Below are 20,046 nucleotides of genomic sequence, written 5' to 3' on the forward strand. Positions count from 1 at the left end.
CACCCCACAAGTACTGTCATGTATTTGCGGGGTGTAATACCACAGTAATTACCTTTAATACGTGTATACATGACAGTTATTGACATGACATGACAAAGGTCAAAGTCATTTTGGTTGGACTTGGAGATGAGACATTCGGAGACAAATCAGTAAAAAAGACAGGAGCAGGGTTTGCGCTAAACATAAGTAATGTTTATTTAGCTAGTGAGTTACCTAGAGGAGAAAACTGTCACATCCTGTCACATGATGTTTTTGCTTTTTGGGGGAATCCCAATCAAGCCAACAGGAGGCGTGATATGGGGGTTCTCCCAAAAAGGGCTGGAGTTGTTGAGGACAGACAGCCTGATTGAGCCTGAGGTACAGTACAGTACATCAACATCAGAGCAAAGACGCTCGCTCACCCACCACCAGCGCTAGTTCTCCCACAGCAGCTTTCTCCTCAGACAAATGCACTTCAGAATCACAAGAAAAACAAAGATGTGCCGCTGCATAATGGTCATCTTTTGGTACACAGAAAGGGATGCAGACAGGAAGGGGAGGGGCAGAGGGAGAAGACATCCTGCGATTGGCATGATTGATTGTGGCCGTTTTTCCCAATTAATTCCTCCCACCTGTCGATCAACCACAGCCTCTGTCTGAGGAGGATGAGACAGCCGAATACAGATTCAAGTAAAGATTTATTTATACATGTCATCTTTAAATCTCTTCAGGAGGCCATTAAGCTCACCAATATATCCCAAACATTTGAGGCATTGAAAGAAAAAACAAAAATAAGCCTGGTGAAATCTTCTGACTACTCTGGTTAGTCAGTTAGTTGATCACAAATATAATGAAAGAAGAGGAAGAAAGCAGAGTTAGAGAGTTAAGGGTATTGGTAGAGGCTGTTTAGAGGGACTGAAAGTGCTTTAAAAGACAGTTTTCAAAGTGGGTTACTGTACGTTCTTTTTCTCGTCAGACAGGAACACGGGGGTTTGATGCACCGGTCAACTGATACAGATGATTCCGTCTATCGTCGTGTTCAAGTGTTCAGATATATCGTCGTCTTCTTCAGCGGAAAGATTGTGAGAGCCTTTCCTCCTTGTGGTTAGGCAAAATTATTTAAGGTCCTACGTCATTATTAGTGTTGTAGTTCTAGCAGAGAGCTTGCTTCAAGGTTACTGTTTATTTCTGTTCCGCTCCTGGCAAGAGAGAGAGAGAGAAAAAAAGAGATGAATGAATGAATGGATGGTATTAGAAAGAGAGAAATATGAAACAAGCATAAATAGCAGGGCTCAGAGCTGCTTTCCTGCTCTGATCTCACAGCCTCCGTTCATGTGACACATGTTAAGTAAAGCTACTCATTGTACACTTGATCACTTACTGGAGGGCGGAAATCCAAGTTGAAGACTTGTACCTTACTTAGGCTTTTTGCCACACAGTTCATTTATTTTCTAATGTCAACAGATACGGTTGCACTCGTGTCTGAGGTGACGGTGGGATTACACTCGCTTTGAGCCCGGAAAGGTACCTGATCTACTAAAGCACCGCTGATTACACTACTGATCAAAACCCACCGAGGAAGGAAGCTGATAATGTCTTTACTCTTTAGAAGAGCCGTCTCAGATGATTGCATTTTGTTGCGATCTTCGTTCTCACAGCTTGGCCAATCTCATTCACGCAAAATTTAAAAAAGTGCACTTATAACGAATAACGATACAGTGCAGAATTAACTGAATGTCTCTATTTTGAGTCTATGTTCTTTGAAGAGCAATTTTTTTTTTTATTAATCATCATAACTCAAAATACATGCAAAAACACATTTAGCTGTCACATACTGTAAGTCTTTGGAGCAAACACCCAGATGTAGGCAAAAGCCTAGATTTCAGAGGGGGGGGGGGGAATATTTCACTATCACTATGTAAACAAAGCTAGCAGCCTAGCACTCAGTTTATAGTGTCGGTCAACAGGAGAGTGACACTGCAGTTCCAGACTGGGGCTCCTGGGGCTTGTTTACACTATTATAGCTGGGATTTTCTACTTTGTGTTACAGGTTCATGGGGGTTTTAAAAATGTTATCCATCTATTCTAGTAGCTCTTAAAGCAGGGTGAAGTCAGAGGTCGCTAACGGGCTCTCAGAAGTCTCCAAAGAATGATTAGTAGAATTGGCTGTCATTTAAATTTACAAGTAAGCACAATGAGAATGAATCAATTCTGGCTATTTGGGATCCTCGCAATACAGCTATGTCTTTAGAAGTCTTCCTGTCCTCACAATACAGCTATGTCTTCAGAAGTCTTCCTGTCCCCACAATACAGCTATGTCTTTAGAAGTCTCCCTGTCCTCACAATACAGCTATGTCTTCAGAAGTCTTCCTGTCTTCACAATACAGCTATGTCTTCAGAAGTCTTCCTGTCCTCACAATACAGCTATGTCTTCAGAAGTCTTCCTGTCCTCACAATACAGCTATGTCTTCAGAAGTCTCCCTGTCCTCACAATACAGCTATGTCTTCAGAAGTCTTCCTGTCCTCACAATACAGCTATGTCTTCAGAAGTCTTCCTGTCCTCACAATACAGCTATGTCTTCAGAAGTCTTCCTGTCCTCACAATACAGCTATGTCTTCAGAAGTCTTCCTGTCCTCACAATACAGCTATGTCTTCAGAAGTCTCCCTGTCTTCACAATACAGCCATCTCCTTCAGAAGTCTCCCTGTCTTGCATTGTGCAGGGAGGGACACATTAGAAATAATGATTTTGTACAGTATGACTCCTACAGTTCTGTACAGACATGGATAAGGAGTCCTTATCCATGTCCTTATTAAGGACTAGCCATACTTTAGATGAAGAACATTCCTTTCTATGAGATTTCCTATGGAAGGTACTTCTAATGTGTATCTGGTAAACCTGCAGCTAATTTTCTGGTGGCAGAGAGACAAATCTGAAGCCTGGAGTCCTTGACCAAGAATCACCAATGTTGATCCAAATTGCAAATTCAAGCAATGTGTTTTCTTTAACGTGGTATTGCAATAATAGTGGCACCATTTAAGATACCACGACTAGGCCACGCTCCAGTAAGGATAATGGTGATGGTGATAACGGTGATGGTGATAAGCTATTCACAGAAGAGATTGCCCAAAGAATATTTCAGCCTCGTGAACCCTGGAACCCGAGTAATCACAACACACCTTAAATCAGGGGCGTCATGCAAGCCACAATTCTGAGGGGGTGACATTCAGCAGCGACCAAAGGTCACCGGCTAAAGATTTTTGGCGGTGACCTTTGGTCTGAATAGATCTGCAATGATTCAATCAATCTGCGCAGATAAAGTGTGTGTAATCCACTCATGATTGATTGATTTATCTATCAATGGGTCCATTTAGCTATTTCTAAAATGTTGGCCATTTGAAGCCAGATTTAGAGGAATATCTCAATTTAAATTAGGATTAGACTGTTGATGTCATTATTCAGTTTTAACCATCAATATTTTGCTCCTTTTCTCATTAGGGTAAATACTGTATATTTATTTAGAGATTTTGGTCAATTATTTGTGCTTTTATGGTTATTAGCTTAGCCACTCACTTCTACACTGCTGCCACTTTACTTGAAATAGCTCAGTCTTGCTTCACCTAAAACATTAAAAGACTATATCCACAATGCAAACTATTTTAAATAACTGCATCTTGACCTGGAGACATCAAATGGAATTCAGTGTTTTGTTAACTACAGTATAACATGTGATAGTGGTGGTAAAAACCAACAGCTCACTGCCATAACAGCTCTGGCTAACATTACAATGCTAACTTTAGCTGCATGGTAGGTACAAGTAGCCATAACTTGCTATGCAAACTATGCCTATAATAACTAACAACATTTCATTTTCACATGTTTGAAAAGGGGATTGATGCTCTACTACTAATGACCACCATGAATTTTGTCTTTTTTCCCCAAAATGGGCATGACGCTTCTGCCTTACAGTAAATATCAAATATTCAAGTCAAGGGTGTGTTCAGGATCACAAAAAGCAAGAATGCTGTTCAGCAGTGGGGGGGGGCACTGGGGGAAAATTGCATTTCAGAATATCATAAACTGGATGTGATCTAAACCTGTGTTGCCCAACAGACCAAAAACATGGAATTCAAAACAGCCTGGGGAAATAATAACCTTCATGGACTGACGTCACTGAGCATATATAACGGTTGACTTTTTGTCCCATTTTCCAGGTGGGACAGTGTTCTCTTTGAGGGTTGGTGTCCATGACAGTGGTCATGGGACAGGCCAGTGAGACCCAGGCCCCTAGTGTAACTCTATACCTAGGAGGGCTGCTCAGGCTGGGGCTGGGGCTCAGGGTGGACAAAGCACTCCACAAAATCTGAGTCTACAGAGGACTTTTTCACTCGGCATGGTTGGGGGTCAAATCACTTTCAATTCACTAGATTTAAAAATGTAAATCGAGATTGCAATTCACTTCATAATGATAAAAACTATTTTCAAGAATTCCTTCATAGATTAGATCAACTCCATTGACTAGGGGCAGTGTTGGGCAAGTTACTCAGGAAGTGTAATAAGTTACTTATTACTCATTTAAAAAGTAAAAAAAAATATTTACTTGAAATCAAAAGTAATTAGTTACGTTAAATTACTATATTACTTTCGCTACCCCCCCTTCCGAAAAAGTGACGTACAACCTGTTTATCCAGCTCCTTTAGAACTGAATCCACATTATTGGAACAATAAATAACTTTCCAGATCCAAAAATCATCCAAACTGCATACTTTTATATTTACCTATCTCGGACAAAAAACGAATTGCATTCTGGCAATGCAGTAATTACGCGTTTAGCCAGAATGATCTCCACACTTAGTTTTAGCGCTGTTCCAGTGCTGGAGAAAGTAATGCAGTAACTTGAAGTTACTTGGATTAGTAACTGCAATATAATTACTGTTTTGGAAATTGTAATCCGTTACACTACTCTAGTCTGACTCACTGGAAGCAGGATGCAGCTCTGCCTTTGGCTCCGACCATTTCAGTCGGGGGGAGGGGGAAATCCCTTTCCACTCTCAAATGCCTCCGCCGCTGTGAAACAACAACAATGCTAGCTAGCAAGCTACACGCTGAAAATGGCAAGTTTTGATGAAGAGTTGGATTGTGCAATAAAGCAGGCCTGCTTTGCACTTTTGGTGGATGGTTGTAAAGATAACAGAGCATTTTTTTCTCACTATACCAGAGTGAGAGTAAGAGGAGCCAGACTCTCTCCTGGTACAGCGCGAAACAGAGATAGTCTGGCAAGCTAGACTAACCCTACTCCAGTGGTTCTCAAACTTTTTTGGCTTCAGTACCCCCTTTCCCTGATTTCTGAATCCAAGTACCCACTTTACCCGACTACAACATTTTGCTTAGAAAACTGCAGGAGAAAACTATTGCATATCATGCAATACATGAATGATAACCCACCTTTTGAAGATATAACATTACAAAATAAAATAAAAATGGGGTGAAAGAGTTGCAATCAGTGCCTCCTGAGCAGATTTATTTTAACATTTCATTTATTTTCATGATTTATTCTTCATTTTTCCATTTCCCCCTTTCTGTCAAGTACCCCCCTGTAGTACCTCCACATACCCCTAGGGGTACATGTAACCCAGTTTGGGAACCACTGCACTACTTGTTACTGGGGAAAGTAATGAAATGACAGTAACGTGTGTTACAGAGTAACGTGTAACTTACTGCCCAACACTGCCTAGGGGTGATATAGCTTTAGCCATAGACGGAGTGGCATTCACATTATATTTTTATACTCCAATTTATATCCAGAAATGGGCTACCCACTATTCATCTCCAAATTAGGGCTCAACACTAATAAAACCCTGCAACAATATTTAGAGTCAAAGTTAGCATTACACACATATTGGGGAGGTGTTACAGTGCAGGCAGCTGGGCCGCTCTGACGCCTCTCAAGTGCGAGGACGGACAAAACAATGGAGAACAATTAACCTTGTCAGGCTGTGGAGGCTGAGGCCTCAGTTGGGCTGATCCTGTCATGTAGGAGGTCAGGCCTACAAAAGCAGCACAGCGCAACGCCTGCACAATGTGCCATCAAACAGGCTCTCTACTGACAGGTTGTTTTCAGAAGCCTGAAAACATTGACTTGAAATATTTATGAGAAAGTAACCCAGTGCATATTAACAAGGTCAGCAGCAAGGAGTCAATACAGCATCAATGGAACAGCACCAGCGGGAGAAGGGGGTGAGAGAGAGGGAGCCGCCGGGCCTTTTCTAAATGCAATTAGATTAGCATAGCGGCTGCATCTAGGAATGAATTGAGCCGCGTGCTACTGTAGCTATCATAACATGTTATTCACTCCTTGGCTGCTATCATAACCCCCACAGTAGTAGAGAATTTGTGCTAATGCTACCATTTGTGGCACTGTTGCACCACTATAATTACCACTGCAACATATTTCAGTTTCACCTCTGCAGGGACGGGCTTGCTTGCACCGTGTCTGCACAGGGAAATGTAATGGTGCATTTTTTAATCGTGGATTTTTGTAGGAAATGTTTTTGAGAAATCAACCCATTAGAACCTCTAAGACAAACCGTGCCCACTGCAAGGCACAGTGCAGCCAGTGTGCAGGCTGGGGGCTTATGTTGTTAAAGGCTAATAAAGCATGAGGAGCCTGTGGAGAGCGGAGAGGCCTGGCGTTCAAAGGGAGATCAGAGCCTACATCTGTCTTTGTCTGGGAGAAGGAATGCCAGGAATGTGGGCTATTTCAGGAAACCTCCGTGCATCTAACTCCACTTGGGAAAATCATGGCACTCTCAATAGCACAAGATGGCTGATGATCAGTGTTTGCTGAACTTGCTGATGAGCAATGGTGGCAACACAAATCTGCTGACAGGCTTCTGGGAAGTCCCACTTACGCCAGAGTGACGCTTCATTCAACCACAGGATGTTACTTACAACATCTGTCTAGGAGCAGGTGGAACCACATCAGCTGATTACTCAACAGTGTCTGTCTCAGTGAAAGTTAGCGTCACTTTGAGTCAAAGGCTAACTAAACTAAACTGTCATATACATGCCAAGAAGCTATTCACAGCAGACAGGGCTCTGAGTGTGTTTGTGTGTGTGTGTGTTGATCTCACCCTCCTCAGAGCCTCCTCTTCCTCCTGACGTTTCTCGTAATGTGCAAAGTCATCAAAGATTGAGGTGGTATGCTTGTAAGTGGCGATAATTTTAAGCACTTGTTTGGCCTTCTCCAGAGGCACTTCCTGAGTGTCCCGGGAGTTGGTCACCGGCTTGTTGTCATTGTTCTCCAGCCGGATGTGTCGCAGCTGGTTGTTGGGCACGTCTTTGACGAAAGCCCACTTCACCTCGAACTTGCCCTTCCACTTGTCCTGAGACCAGACGCCTGCGTAGGCATTGTAGTCCACCGGCGAGCGCATCTCGGCCACGCCGCAGAAGTGGCCGCTGCCGTTGACGCTGAACAACAGGTACAGCGGCCCCTTGCCGCCCAGAGAGCGGAAGGCCCCGTCCAGGCGCTTGTTGCCATGTTCTGTGCTGCACCAGATGGAGTACTTGATGGAGCGGTGGATGTCATCTTCTGAATAGCTCTTGATAATGAAAACACGTCCGTTTTTCAAGCTCCAGTCAAAGTCTTTGGGGTTGTAGTTGTTGAGGGCACGGAGTTTCTCCAGCACAGGATGCACCTCTCCAGAGCAAGGGGAGGCACTCAGCGGGACCCCCCCACCCAGGCCAAAGCCCTCCATTCCGCCGCCCTGGTTAAAGGCAGACCCCCGGTTCCTGGGGGCCACCCAGCGGTTGGGGGGTGGGCCAGGCTGCTGCAGGTGCTGCTGGTGAAGGTGCTGCGGGGGGCCGGGTTGAGAGGAGAGGTGGGGGTGGTGAGGAGGGCCAGGGGGGTGTTGGGGGGACTGGAGAGATTGGAGCTGGAAGGGTTGGTGTTGGTGTTGGTGGTGGTGGTGGTGGTGTTGGTGCTGAGGGGGCAGAGGGTTCTGCAGCAGAGGTTGGGGCTGCGCAAGGAGAGGCTGCTGCACCATAGGCTGCGGGGGCATCATAGCCTGAGCTAAGTGCGGCTTGTTGAGAGAGCCCTTATCGTCCCAAGTGCCAATGTTCATATTGTGCTTTATGGGGGGAGGAGGGATGGTGATGCCTACCCCCATTCCCATGTTGGGTTTGGGTTTGACCTTGGGCTGCGGCTTGGCCGGCTTCCTCGCGATGGCCGCCCAGGAGGCAGGTTTAGGTGCGGATGAGCTGACAGAGGGAGGCAGGTTATTGGCTGCCATACTGCTCATACCTGCTGCGCCTCCTAGAGGGGAGCCCACAGTTTTGGTGACAGCTGCCACCATGTCCGTACCCAGTTTTAACCCCGTCATGCCCTGCTCAATGCTGTTCAGCACCGGGACCTTACTGAGCTGGGTGTCGCTTCCAAAACCGGCCTGTCCGTCCGTAATGGCGCGACCCAGCGAGCTGGGAGCATAGCCATAGCTGTTACTGTAGACTGAGCTCTGTGTGGACTGGCCCTGAGAGACACTGGTGCCCCAGGTGGAATAGTCTGCATTGCCAGGGAAGAAGTTGAAGCCATGCTGACTGAGGAAGGGCGGGGTGTTCCCCAGGGCACCTGGCTGGCTGAACACACCGTCGGGGATGAAGTGAGGCTCGCCATTGCTCATCTGTCCATAGGCAGTCAAGTAGGGCATAGGAGGGTCTCCTGCTGTGGACCAAGCAGCCTCGCCCAGAGAGTATGGGAAACCGATGGATGGAGCATAGTAGCTGGGCATGTAGGGATCAGACATTGCTGGGTAGCTGTTACTCTGTATGGGACAGAGAGGCTGCCAGTTAATGGACTGTAATGGGTGACAGAGGGTGGAGAAAATAACATGAACAATTATCAACTAAGTAAAAACCATTAAATTATATTATCCACCTTATTTCTAGATGCCTTACGTGAAATATGGGTGCTTCTTCCGGTGTAATCCCCCAACCCCCCCCCCCCCCGCCACCTCCCCACCCCCCGTTACGTTGCTGACACAGACACAACATACTGTAGCCCGTAGATCTCTGTGAAGTGAGCAACAATCTCCCACAGTTTGACCTCCGGTTTAGCGATTTTAACCCTAAACCCCAAAAATCTTGTCGATAAATATCCAGAGTTGTTCAAAGAGCAACAGAAATAGCGGATGTGATAGATAAAATTATTACATTCCCTCAAATAAGTCGTCAAACAAGTGTATTTATTGTGACAAGCAACTTTTTTTTCCCAGCGTCGGAGGAAATGCGCAAGCTGCAACAATCAGTCACGTTCTCAACCGGACCTTGCACCCATAATTATTTTACAGCAGTGCATTCAAAAATAAGGTGGATAGGATCGTTTTTATGTTGAGCCCAATATAAGGACACCTGTTACATTTAGGAACAAACTCAGAGAAACTGGGATGGCCATAGAATATTTATTTTGCTGTAAGCCGAGAAATATTATAATATTTATTATTAAACTATTCAGTGGGAATACTACTAGTTGCATGTTTGCTAGCCCCTCACAGGAGAACACAACAGGAATTGTATACCCACAGAAAGCATTAGGCTTTATAAGCTAAACACTGGCCACAAGGTAACAAGTTATCCCTCTGTACAGACCCTGTATAGAGGCTATGTTGTGGGACATTACCTGATTTGTCTGGCCGCCTAGGTAAGGCTCAAAATCATCATCGTTCACACCATCCTTTTGATGCATTGATCCGTTTTGCACTGAGAGTGGAAAGAGAGGATGTTAAATCATCCTATCTAATCATTTCCCAAATATTACAGATTCAAGATGTCAACCATTTAAATCCTGGCAGGCACAATATCCTCTCAGACATGAACGGCATTGACAAGATCTCGGAGTGAGGAGGCATAATCAAAACATGTGCAATAGGGCCAGTCTACAATGCTGACATCAAATAGCAACACAAGCTGTCAAATCACTATCACAGAGTACCTTAATGGTATGACTGTGTTAACTACTTAGAAATCTAAATATACAGCACTGTGCTCGCTTTTCAAAATTAATATCTAATCCACCATTTCCAATTTAAACTCTTAAAAAAACATTACCTTTATTTCCTTGTCCTTTGGGTCTCTGAAATAAAATAGACAGCACAGGGAAAGAGATCAGACTGCTGTCAGATTGCGTCGAGAAACTAGAAATACACATACAAGATAGGCGGTACACTACATGGGTAAATAACACACGGCTATAAGCCAAACCATCAGTCCGGATGTAACATTTACAGGTTGCTTTGCATTATTGACCGGGTGTCAAACGCTCTGACATCCAGTAAACGTGCCGCATTGGCAACCGGCTACAGCTGGAGTTGGTTGGCATTTTAGTCGGCCTACATTACGGCTAATAGCTATCACATATCAAATACTTTTTTCTGCCTGTTTGATCTGGCAAGCCTGCCCCCCCGCGCTAGGTTTATGATGGCATGATTATAGCAACCGATCAAACTGTTGACAAAGTTTCATTCTCGCCACAGTCACACGATTGATTTGCAGCAATCAGTTTCCAAAAAGACGAACCTGGTCGAGTGTGGTCGCAGACATCCTCCAGGAACCGAAACTGATTGCTGTTTGTGACTGACTGTCCACGGCTTCCCCTGCCTCTGCACTCCGGTGCTTTCCTAGCTCGTCTCGGGCTATCCAACCGGTCTGTTAACAGGCGATGTTTCCCCCCGGTAGTCACACCGTACGACGACGACTTTGTATCTATGAAAACACGTTAAGCGATTCCGAGCCGGGTAATAGCCTTATCAGTCACTCCGAAACTGACTAGTGTCTTACTGGAATATCCTTACCATAGTCCACAATGGCGGATAGGCTTTTACTCCCGCTTCCGTTCCGTTCTGCTGCTCCATGACCTTCCGCCTGTGACGGTGCTCTGAGTCATGTTACAAACTGACACTTCACATGACAGGCACAGCTAAACACACAGCAACTTCTCCTCTACATTCACACACTTTTATACACACTGCATCTACTGTTTTGTTACAAGTGGACCTGACACCAATAGCATTTTTTAAGGTGTTCATTTACCCCAGAGAAGAGGGACGAGCTATTTTGTTTTTTATTTACAAAATGCCTGTAACGTTACATCATTCAGTGCTGCCTTTTTCATGTTACTGTATGTAGAAATACGTATTAATTTCTGTTATAGGACACACACACACACACACACACACACACACACACACACACACACACACACACACACACACACACACACACACACACACACACACACACACACACACTGTTAACAGGCTTTAGGTTAAGTTGAAACAATAATAATGGAATTATATTTAGGCAAAGTATTACAAATATGCCTATAACACAATTTAGACTTTAACAGTAAAAATCTAAACTAAGCTAGAGCAAATGGGCTACTTCCCAAGCCCATACGAGTGGTTTTTGAGTAGCAAGCATGAAGATAGACCGTCTAAAAAATAGTGGATAACTGTGCCTTGGCCAAGCAAGCAGTGTTCACTGGTTCACTCCGGTTCACTCACTGAAGCAGAAGAATGAATGCTGTCGTTCTCGCGATACTTCCTCAGTGGGTCGCGGAGCAGTATGGCTGCCGTTGCGCTGAGGTCCTGCCGCAGAGGACTTTCACAGATTTTAAGCAATGGAGGGGTCTCTGCTTTATCTTCGACGCGTTTGGAAGGTTAGTTTAAAGCCTCCGGTGCCAGCGGTATCAACTTCATTACGCTGAATATGTGTATAAGGTTTTGAAACATGCTGGAGGGGGTGTGGCACACACAGGCCCTGTCGTCTTAAAAATGTAACGTTGGAGCATGTAAACGGCGCGACACCTGCGTTGTGACTGATTTTGTTTGCTCTGGGCTGGCTGTAATTCACACATTATATGGGCACTCGTTATTTTTATTTGTTCAGTTGTGCCGACTGCAGTTAATCCTTCAATCTGAATGGCAAGGAATAAGCTGTGCGCGTTTAAAACATGCGCAGCCTGCAGGATCATTTCCCAGAAGCCATGTTGCACGTCTGTTGTGTCACTGTTGCAAAGTTACAGTAAGATTAGCGGCTATCTATCAATGTTATATAATTAATTGCATTATAGTGAAACGTTGTAACTCAACAAGTTACTCTACATTGTGTTGATGTGTTATAATTGCATTCAATTTAGTTTACATTAACAAAATCGTATCCATATATTCCTTGTCTTTGAAGCTTTATGCCATATGTGGGTGAAATATTTAGCCAAAAAGTACACAACATTTTTCCAACTGGGATATTTGTTGCACAACATATATCAAAACTGCACCAAATACAAATGTAAAATTCCAAGCCAAGGTCACTAATGGTCTCAATGTTACTGTGTGTTGTGTCTCCCAGGAGTCAGGCACAAGTCCACAGTTCAATATGCTACACGGCCAGACCTCCCAAAGCTGGCCTACAGACGACTGAAGGGGAAGAGCCCAGGTGTGCTCTTCCTGCCCGGCTATGGCTCCAGCATGAATGGACAGAAGGCAGAGGCACTGGAGGAGTTCTGCAAGTCACTAGGCCACTCATACCTGAGGTAACCTATTCAAAGAGACCCCTCATAGAGGTACAAATAGACAAGTAAAACTGTGTCTTGGACCAATCATACCTGGGGTTGCTCAGGTTTCCATTCTTGATTTTGTTACTCTTAAAACAGAAAAAAAAAGTTGTGGCAAAAAATAGTGCAATATGTACTTGTACAGATAGCATAAAAGTCAGGTTTAGTGGCATTCTGCTATAAGGACACACTTGAAAAGGTGACCAAGTAAAACTGTCATTACTGTTAATATAAATAAGTAATAGTATAAATAGTGTCTGTTTGTATGAAATATACTGTTTTTATTTCTTTTCCATAGCACAGCCCCTTCCAATACTCCATGCTGGTAGACTAGGCTACATACAAAACGGATTGTCATGCAATTGGCTATGGAGAGTAGATCTCCCTTGCACAGGGCGTCTGGTGCCATCTGTCATTTGAGTCTTAATTACCTCCGCCAATGCAGTTATGTTTTCGATGCAGTTTGTTTGTCTGTCTCTCAACAGGATCATGGAAAAATGACTGCCTCGATTTTCGTGAAACTTTGTGGAAGGGTGTAGCATGGGCCAAGGAATAACCCAAATTTTGGAGCGGATCCGGATCCGACTCAACAACAAAGAACGATAGCGCGAACAAGCAATAATAATATGGGCCTTGGCGGCACTCTCCGAGTGCCCTTCTAGGTGTTTTATAAAATGTAGTGATGTGCATTCCGCCTCTTTGTTCAGTCATGTCCTTTTTGGTCAAAATCAGCACTGATGATCTGAACTGGTATGTGTGGTTTATGTATAATAATCCATCACAGAAATTTGCAGTGTAATCTAAATGTACCTATTCTATAGGCCTACCAATATAACAGTTTTGTATCATGTTTATTATTAAAAACCTTTTAACTAGGGGTGGGCGATATGACGATCTTAGATCGTTCACAATCAGAATGGCTCCACGATCTGCCTTTCCAGACAGATCGTTAGAATCGCGCTACATGCAGTGCACATTCTATCAGTTGCATTTCTATAACCTTGCGTCACCAGGCTCTTCTCAGCGAGAAAGAGCCTGGCCTCCGTTCACAAGTGATTTTGTCACCCTGCCTGTTTCCGGCCTAGAGTCCGCCCTAGACAGGAAACAACAGTGGAAATAGCTTGTTAACTTGACAATTAGACAACGAATAAGAAAGTAAAACGGCAAACAACAAAACAAAAAATGGACGTACCAAACAAAGTTTTTGAAGAAGTTCTTGTAGAAACATCGCGGATTCACAATATCACATATTTTAAGCCAATACAGAAGCTTTACTTTTCAAACAAATGGCCAGTTGATGGAATAGTTATAACGGTAGTTGTCTGGCCGCTGTTATCGATAATGGAGGATCAAGTACAACAGTTGAAGCATCTCTGCTGCCTGTGCTGGGAAAGACATGGACATTGATCATAAGATTTCACATGGCGAGTACTCCATTGTCTTTGACTCTCCAGAAACCTTCCTCGGCAGTGACTCGAAATGTGCTAACGCTACTATAGACGCTTTTAATTTGACAACATAAACATTCAAAATTGCCCCTAGCTTACTTCCTGTTGCAATGTTTGCTAATGCAATAGCTGACAGGAAATAAGATAGGGTTCAAACTGTTCCCATAGCAACCCAATTCCGTGAAAACCGTCTATACAACTTGTGTTGTTGTTCTTTTCAGGCTCTAGCTAACGTAACCTCGCTGCGTCAAGCTAACGGCAACAAAGACATTTTTTTGGCGCACTTATTTCCGGTGTTGTTTCCTGTTTTCTTGGTTTACACCCCCATGACAAAAAGCGGGGTGGAAGGTGCCCAGACTTGCATTTCTATGTCTGAAAGACGCTTCCAAAGTTTTCCCTCCCTCCCCGTTTTCACTTTGCAAAGTGCAGCAGCATGGAGGACGACAACACGGAGGGACAGTTGGTTTGAGACACACACACACACACACACACACACACACACACACACACACACTTAACCAGGGCTTGCCTTGACACGAAGGACCTCCCGTCATCCCAGGGACCTTAAAAATAGCATCAGGGACGATGAAAATTAATTTGGGGACGGAGCTGGGACGATAGCCTAAACACACGCTCTGCTTGTTACAATGAATGGCGATGAAAATGACACGAACGCAAATACAACATGCACACGCACACGCACACTAAACAAACATGCGGGCACTGGCAGAGAGACAAACAGGCAGATCGAGCGGAACTCATCGCGCAAAAAGTGTCTGAATCTCATCTATGGCTGCTTTATCTTTGTGATAGTTTGAGTTTAATTTGCTTCAGTCGGACTTTGTCAGTTATTTTAAATGCGAGGACGCATTGCTCTAGCCTAGGTAAACCCAGCCCCCACGTGACCTGCTCTCTCAGTTCCCAGTCACACATAGTGACTGAGAACAGGTCTGAGAGCAGGTCACGTGCAGGATGGGTTTACCCAGGCTAGCATTGCTCCTAATCTAGCTGCCCTCATCCTGCTGCCTCGTATTCTCAGGAGAGCGCGTTTCTGCTCCACCTTTTATTTTATTTCCCCCCGCCTCTCTCTCACTGCTTAAAGCTCAACTGTGTGTGTGTGTGTGTGTGTGTGTGTGTGTGTGTGTGCGCGCTGAACCGCATGTCTGCTCTGTCCCCACGCTCTCTCTCTATTAAATTAGCAGATTGACAAATGACAATCACGCAACCGACAGTGGACTCAATTGCAGATAGCCCATATATTAGTCCCATCGCCCAACACTACTGTATAAATAATAGTGAACCAAGAGATAGATAGATACATAGAGTGTTTGCATGCTTGTGAACATTATTTCTTAGCACATGAATTATTGGAAACTCAGTGTAAATGAACGACATGAAAATATTTATAAAACAAATTGTATTTTAAATGTCCATGACTTTTCCACGTTTCTCATGACCATACGTACACTGAAATTTGTTTGGTTGTACTTGTACTGTTCAGTAATTTGCAAAATAGTCTTAAAACCAATATGAAAAAGAATCGTGGTAAGATCGTGATCCTGCCTGAAAAAATCGTGATATGATATTTTTGCCATATCGCCCACCCCTACTTTTAACCTTTTTTAAAGGGATACGCCAACATTTTGGGAGATTAGCCTATTTTCCATATTGCCGACAGTAAATGGAGAATGTGGATGCCTTCATCATCACTGTGCGTGCCCTACAAGGAGCGGTACAGCCCTCACTGCTACTTAGCTTTGAGCTACAATGGTAGTGAGTGGTACAGCTGCCTACTCCCGTTCAGTCACCCAAAATACACATTCCCACTGCGCCAGAAACACTCAGATGTACATGTTGTGCCTCCTGTATTCACCACGCCATGAAATAATAATCCAAAGTTACTAGAAAGTGGAAACGGTTGTTTTCGAAGTAAATCCACACACCCAGTACTAACAAAGATTAACCTAGAGTAACTGAAGTTACTTCCTCGTTTGCCATGAGGCGCATGCGCTGTGTGCAGTCATCAGTACAAAACATACAATACATTGAAATATTGTGTGGTCAAATATATAGATGGTATGTATATGTTGTATATCGTCAATATACTGTTTGTCAAGAATGAGAATCCTAGTTGTATACCAAATTAATTGGCTTGAATAATATGGCTATTTAATAATGGATTTTCAATACACTAGTGCAGTGCCCGTTCGCCCCGCTGCTGCACAGAGCGCTGTTCGCTTGTTTATTCAAAGTTTGTTAATATTTGAACGTGTCACGTGTTGAAATTGCACCAAATCCAACACTGCACGTCCTTGGGTGCCCAGTAATACACCCTTCAAGTGAGAAGTAGATCGGATGAACGTAGGGCCATATGAACTCCGATTAATTTTTTCCCCAAGTTCCATTTTATTTCCCCCCAAATTCCGTTAATTTAAGGGTTAGGATTGTTTTTTTGTTTTTGTTTTTGATGACTTGGCTCTCTCAGACAGCCTCTTTGATATGTTTCCCAAAGTGAAAACCAAGTTGTGAGATGACGTAAGGGTCCCACGCAAGACCAACCCCCCCTCTCAAAACACCCCAATCAAAAATTGAATTATTTCCTTAGGCCTGTTTTACAATTATGAAATAATTTAGGTTATTACAATAATTAGGTCTACTTTCGATTTTGATAATCAGGCCTACTTTTATCAATTTCAGACAAATTATGGAAAATTCTGTAATATCAGAATCAGAATCACTTTTATTGCCACAGTATGCAAGATTACATACAAGGAATTTGTCTTGGTGTCATTATGCAGCGTAGCCGTCATGTCAATATTCAGAGATAAAGAAATAGGAAAAACAACGAAAAGAAAAAGAACATTGCAAGTGCAGTCCAATATATACACGAGTGGAGGAGTGTTCAGTAGGCATAAAATATGAGTTTACATGAATTTACAGTCCGAGTTAAATAGCCGTTATAAATAGGCAGTGAATTTACTTGAATTTACAGTCCGAGTTAAATAGGCATTAAATTAAATATGATGATGACGATGTAGTTAGAAAAAGTAATCTAAAGCCCCTTTTAGACTGGCCAAAAATCCCACTAATATCCACAAACTAGTGGCATTTTCTTCAGTCTAAAAGTTTGCAAGCCGGGCCGTTTAGCCGATAGAGCAACCCTGCAAGTGAGGTGGGTTTTTATGCGGTGGCTCTGCTGCGGCTGGCGATCTTGGCGGTGGTCCAACCCATGATTTTCCGACCCTGCTTCTCCTCCGCCTGAGTTGTCGCCCCTTTTCCAGCATGAGTCAGTGCGATTCAGTGATTCCCACAGCCTGAAATTCGACTTTCTTAATCGTTAATTATTTTACATTGACGGAATATGCAGAGAAAAAAAGTATCTCTCATGCACGAGTGCACCCCACAGCCCAGGCGCAGACAGCGTCAACCTGATGCGTCAAGTCAACCAGAATGTAAGTAGCTTGTCCGCTTTAGGTCTTTCAAAAATAAAACCCTCGTTGTAAGGTTAAACATTTTGACTCAAGCTTTACAGCCATTTTATGTCATCTTAACATCACAACGAGTATTTTGATACAATGTTTGCTGTTTCGTTTGTTGAAACACCTTTTTCTCCTCTCAACTTGCATCAGTCAGGCTATTTACTTGTTTAAATGACATTAGTTTGACATTTTTACCCGGAAGTTTCTATTTTGTTTTGGGTGGCCTGACACAGTGCCGTGAGAGAAGAAGGGAAAAGGGAGGGGGAAGAGACAGCCCGCAGCGGTGGAGAAACGCGGGTTGAGAGTGCGATCTAAAAGCCTATGCCTAAAAAGGCGATGCTGCTGCTGCCTGCTACCCCCTGCTGCTTTGCTGAGTAACAAAAACATGTGTAGTAGTGGGACTTTTGATGTAAAAAAGGTATAATGGTATGGGGTTCTGGTAGAAGAAGCAGCTGTACTTTAAGTGACGAGTGAAGCCCGGCTGCAAAGTGACGGTGGTGGGGAAGCCCCGAGTCCTGCATCGGGTCGGGGTTCCACGGGGCCCCGCCGGGTACCCGCAAAAAAGTGGGGGGGGCGGGTGTTATTTTGTCTTCATTTTATTTGCGGGCTCGGATCTGGGTAGAATAAACAACATGCGGCCCGGGTCGCGGGTGTTGTATAATATATGTATTTTTATTTACTTTTTATATAACGATAATAATTCAGTCAGTGTGTAACTTCATGTTTTGTCTGAGTCTGACGACCTGACGTCTTTGTCACAATCAGTCAGACTCAGAGAAAATACTGCAGTTGCAAATGCTGGCGGCTAAGTGGCAGTATTGGCTTGTTTATTGGAGGGGGTGGTCACTGGTCAGTGGTCAGGTCGTCACTCAGGGCAGGGCAGGCACAAGAGACAGGTAGGCCACTGACTGACTTCAGTTCAGTAGTGTTAGTACATTTCGTTCAGTATCTAGACCTAGACCTATGCTAGCTAGCTTGTTGCATTGCATGACAGCTAGCGCCAGCAAGGCTAGCATGTTTCCTTTAGCTGCTGCCTGGCCCTGGCTGGCCTGCTGGTACTGGCACCAGTGACAAAGCACCGTCAATGTGCTTAATTGTAAATAACGTTATGCAATGCCTGCCGAGTCCGACTGCACCGACCACCGTTGTTGGCTCTCGTCAGTGACTCGGCCAGAAAAGACCGCTATTCGCTTCCTGTGTTAATTGTGAAACGATCGCAGTTACTTTGGTTATGTTCACTTCAAAGAAATGTATATATGCGGAAGCGGAGCGGGGCGCGGGTCTCATGTCTGCGGGGCGGGGTGGGGTGGGTTGCGGTACTGACTGATCATATGAGTGGGTTCGCGGAGCAGGGTCGGTACTGCACGTCGCGGGGCCGGGCGGAACCGGGTCTTGAAAATCATACCCGCGCAGGACTCTGGGGGGGGGCACAGCTGAGTTCGGTTGGGTTCAGAAGGAGGTTGTGGGGGGTGTTGGTAGGGACCTTGGTGGAAGGGTATTACGGGCCTTGTTTGTGAGGCTGATGGCAGTTGGGAAGAAGCTGTTCTTGTGGCGAAAGGTTCTGGTCTTGACAGACCTCAGTCTCTTGCCAAGGGGGAGTGTTTTGAAGAGCTTGTTGCCAGGGTGGGAGGTGTCAGCCATGATCTTACGAGGTCGCTTCAGTGTTCTAGCTGCATGCAGGTCCTGAAGGGATAGCAGGTTGCATCCGATCACTTTCTCAGCACAGCGCATGATGCGCTGTAGTCTGTTAATCTCCTTGAGAGTGGCAGCAGCAAACCAGACGGTGATGGAGGAGGTGAGGATGGACTCTGAATGGATGTGTAGAAGTGCACCATCGTTGCCTTTGGCGCTTTGAATTTCTTCAGCTGCCACACAAAGTACATCCTCTGCTGTGCCTTCTTGGTGAGAGCTCTGATGTTCAGCTCCCATTTTAGGTCATGGCTGATGATAGATCCCAGGAAGCGAAAGGACTCCACTGTGTTGACTCACCCAGGGTGATGGGGGAAGGTGGGGCTGTGTTCCTCCTGTAATCCACAATCATCTCCACTGTCTTTTGAGCATTTAGCGCCAGGTTGTTTTGACTACACCAGGTCACCAGATGGTCAACCTCCTGTCTGTATTCAGACCCATCTCCATCTGTGATGAGCCCTATGAGGGTGGTATCGTCCACGAACTTCAGGAGCTTGACGGACTGGTGAATAGAGGTGCAGCTGTTAGTGTTCCATGTTTTACAGTTGATTTCATTTTTATTACCAAATACCATGATCTTTTCCATTTTGCGGAAATCATATGGCCCCAGGGCTCGACGTTAACTTTTAAAAGTGGTTGCCGGAGGGGCAACCTGGCAAGAGCTTTTGGTTGCCCGAATAAAAATATGGTTGCCCAATTTTAGTCGCCTTATATTTTGATTAATTAAGGGTGTATTCACACCTAGAGGTCGTTTGCTTTGTTTCCGATTCAGGTACTTAATTGATACAATTGTTGCATTTGTGCCTTGGTTCGTTTGTGTTCACACAGCCACAAATGAAACGGTCCA

The 20,046-nt window shown here is 44.4% G+C and overlaps 2 protein-coding genes across 3 annotated transcripts in view; one reads left to right on the forward strand and one right to left on the reverse strand.

The window, feature by feature from the left end:
- Positions 1 to 210: 210 nt before the first annotated feature.
- ythdf3 (YTH N6-methyladenosine RNA binding protein F3) lies at positions 211 to 10,869 on the reverse strand. 2 transcript variants are annotated; one of them, XM_083660159.1, is made up of 5 exons: positions 10,824 to 10,869; positions 10,081 to 10,105; positions 9,653 to 9,732; positions 7,113 to 8,798; positions 211 to 1,178 (listed from the first exon to the last, which is right to left on the reverse strand). In XM_083660159.1, the coding sequence occupies exons 1-5, from the start codon at positions 10,824 to 10,826 to the stop codon at positions 1,155 to 1,157; spliced, it is 1,818 nt and encodes a 605-aa protein (XP_083516285.1). In that variant the 5' UTR covers positions 10,827 to 10,869; the 3' UTR covers positions 211 to 1,154. The 2 variants fall into 2 exon arrangements, with proteins under 2 accessions (XP_083516285.1, XP_083516284.1); XM_083660158.1 differs by lacking the exon at positions 10,824 to 10,869 and adding an exon at positions 10,549 to 10,823.
- Positions 10,870 to 11,589: 720 nt separating this feature from the next.
- abhd10b (abhydrolase domain containing 10, depalmitoylase b) overlaps positions 11,590 to 20,046 on the forward strand; it is a 16,477-nt gene continuing 8,020 nt past the window's right edge. The window contains exons 1-2 of the mRNA XM_083656668.1: positions 11,590 to 11,689; positions 12,379 to 12,562. Coding sequence (XP_083512794.1) covers positions 11,596 to 11,689; positions 12,379 to 12,562 — 278 coding nt within the window. The 5' untranslated portion in view covers positions 11,590 to 11,595. The remainder of the gene's footprint in view (positions 11,690 to 12,378; positions 12,563 to 20,046) is intronic.

This window comes from Poromitra crassiceps (genome assembly GCF_964638095.1).
Source record: "Poromitra crassiceps genome assembly, chromosome: 2".
Taxonomy (NCBI): Eukaryota; Metazoa; Chordata; class Actinopteri; order Beryciformes; family Melamphaidae; genus Poromitra; species Poromitra crassiceps.

Bases quoted from the DNA above. Each gene is read 5' to 3' on its own strand.
- ythdf3 (XM_083660158.1), bottom strand. From the start codon at position 10,572: ATGTCTGCGACCACACTCGACCAG. The intron at 9,733-10,080 runs GTAATGTTTTTT...TTCCACTCTCAG, and splicing joins CAAAGGACAAGGAAATAAAG to TGCAAAACGGATCAATGCAT. The intron at 8,799-9,652 runs GTAATGTCCCAC...TGTCCCATACAG, and splicing joins TAGGCGGCCAGACAAATCAG to AGTAACAGCTACCCAGCAAT.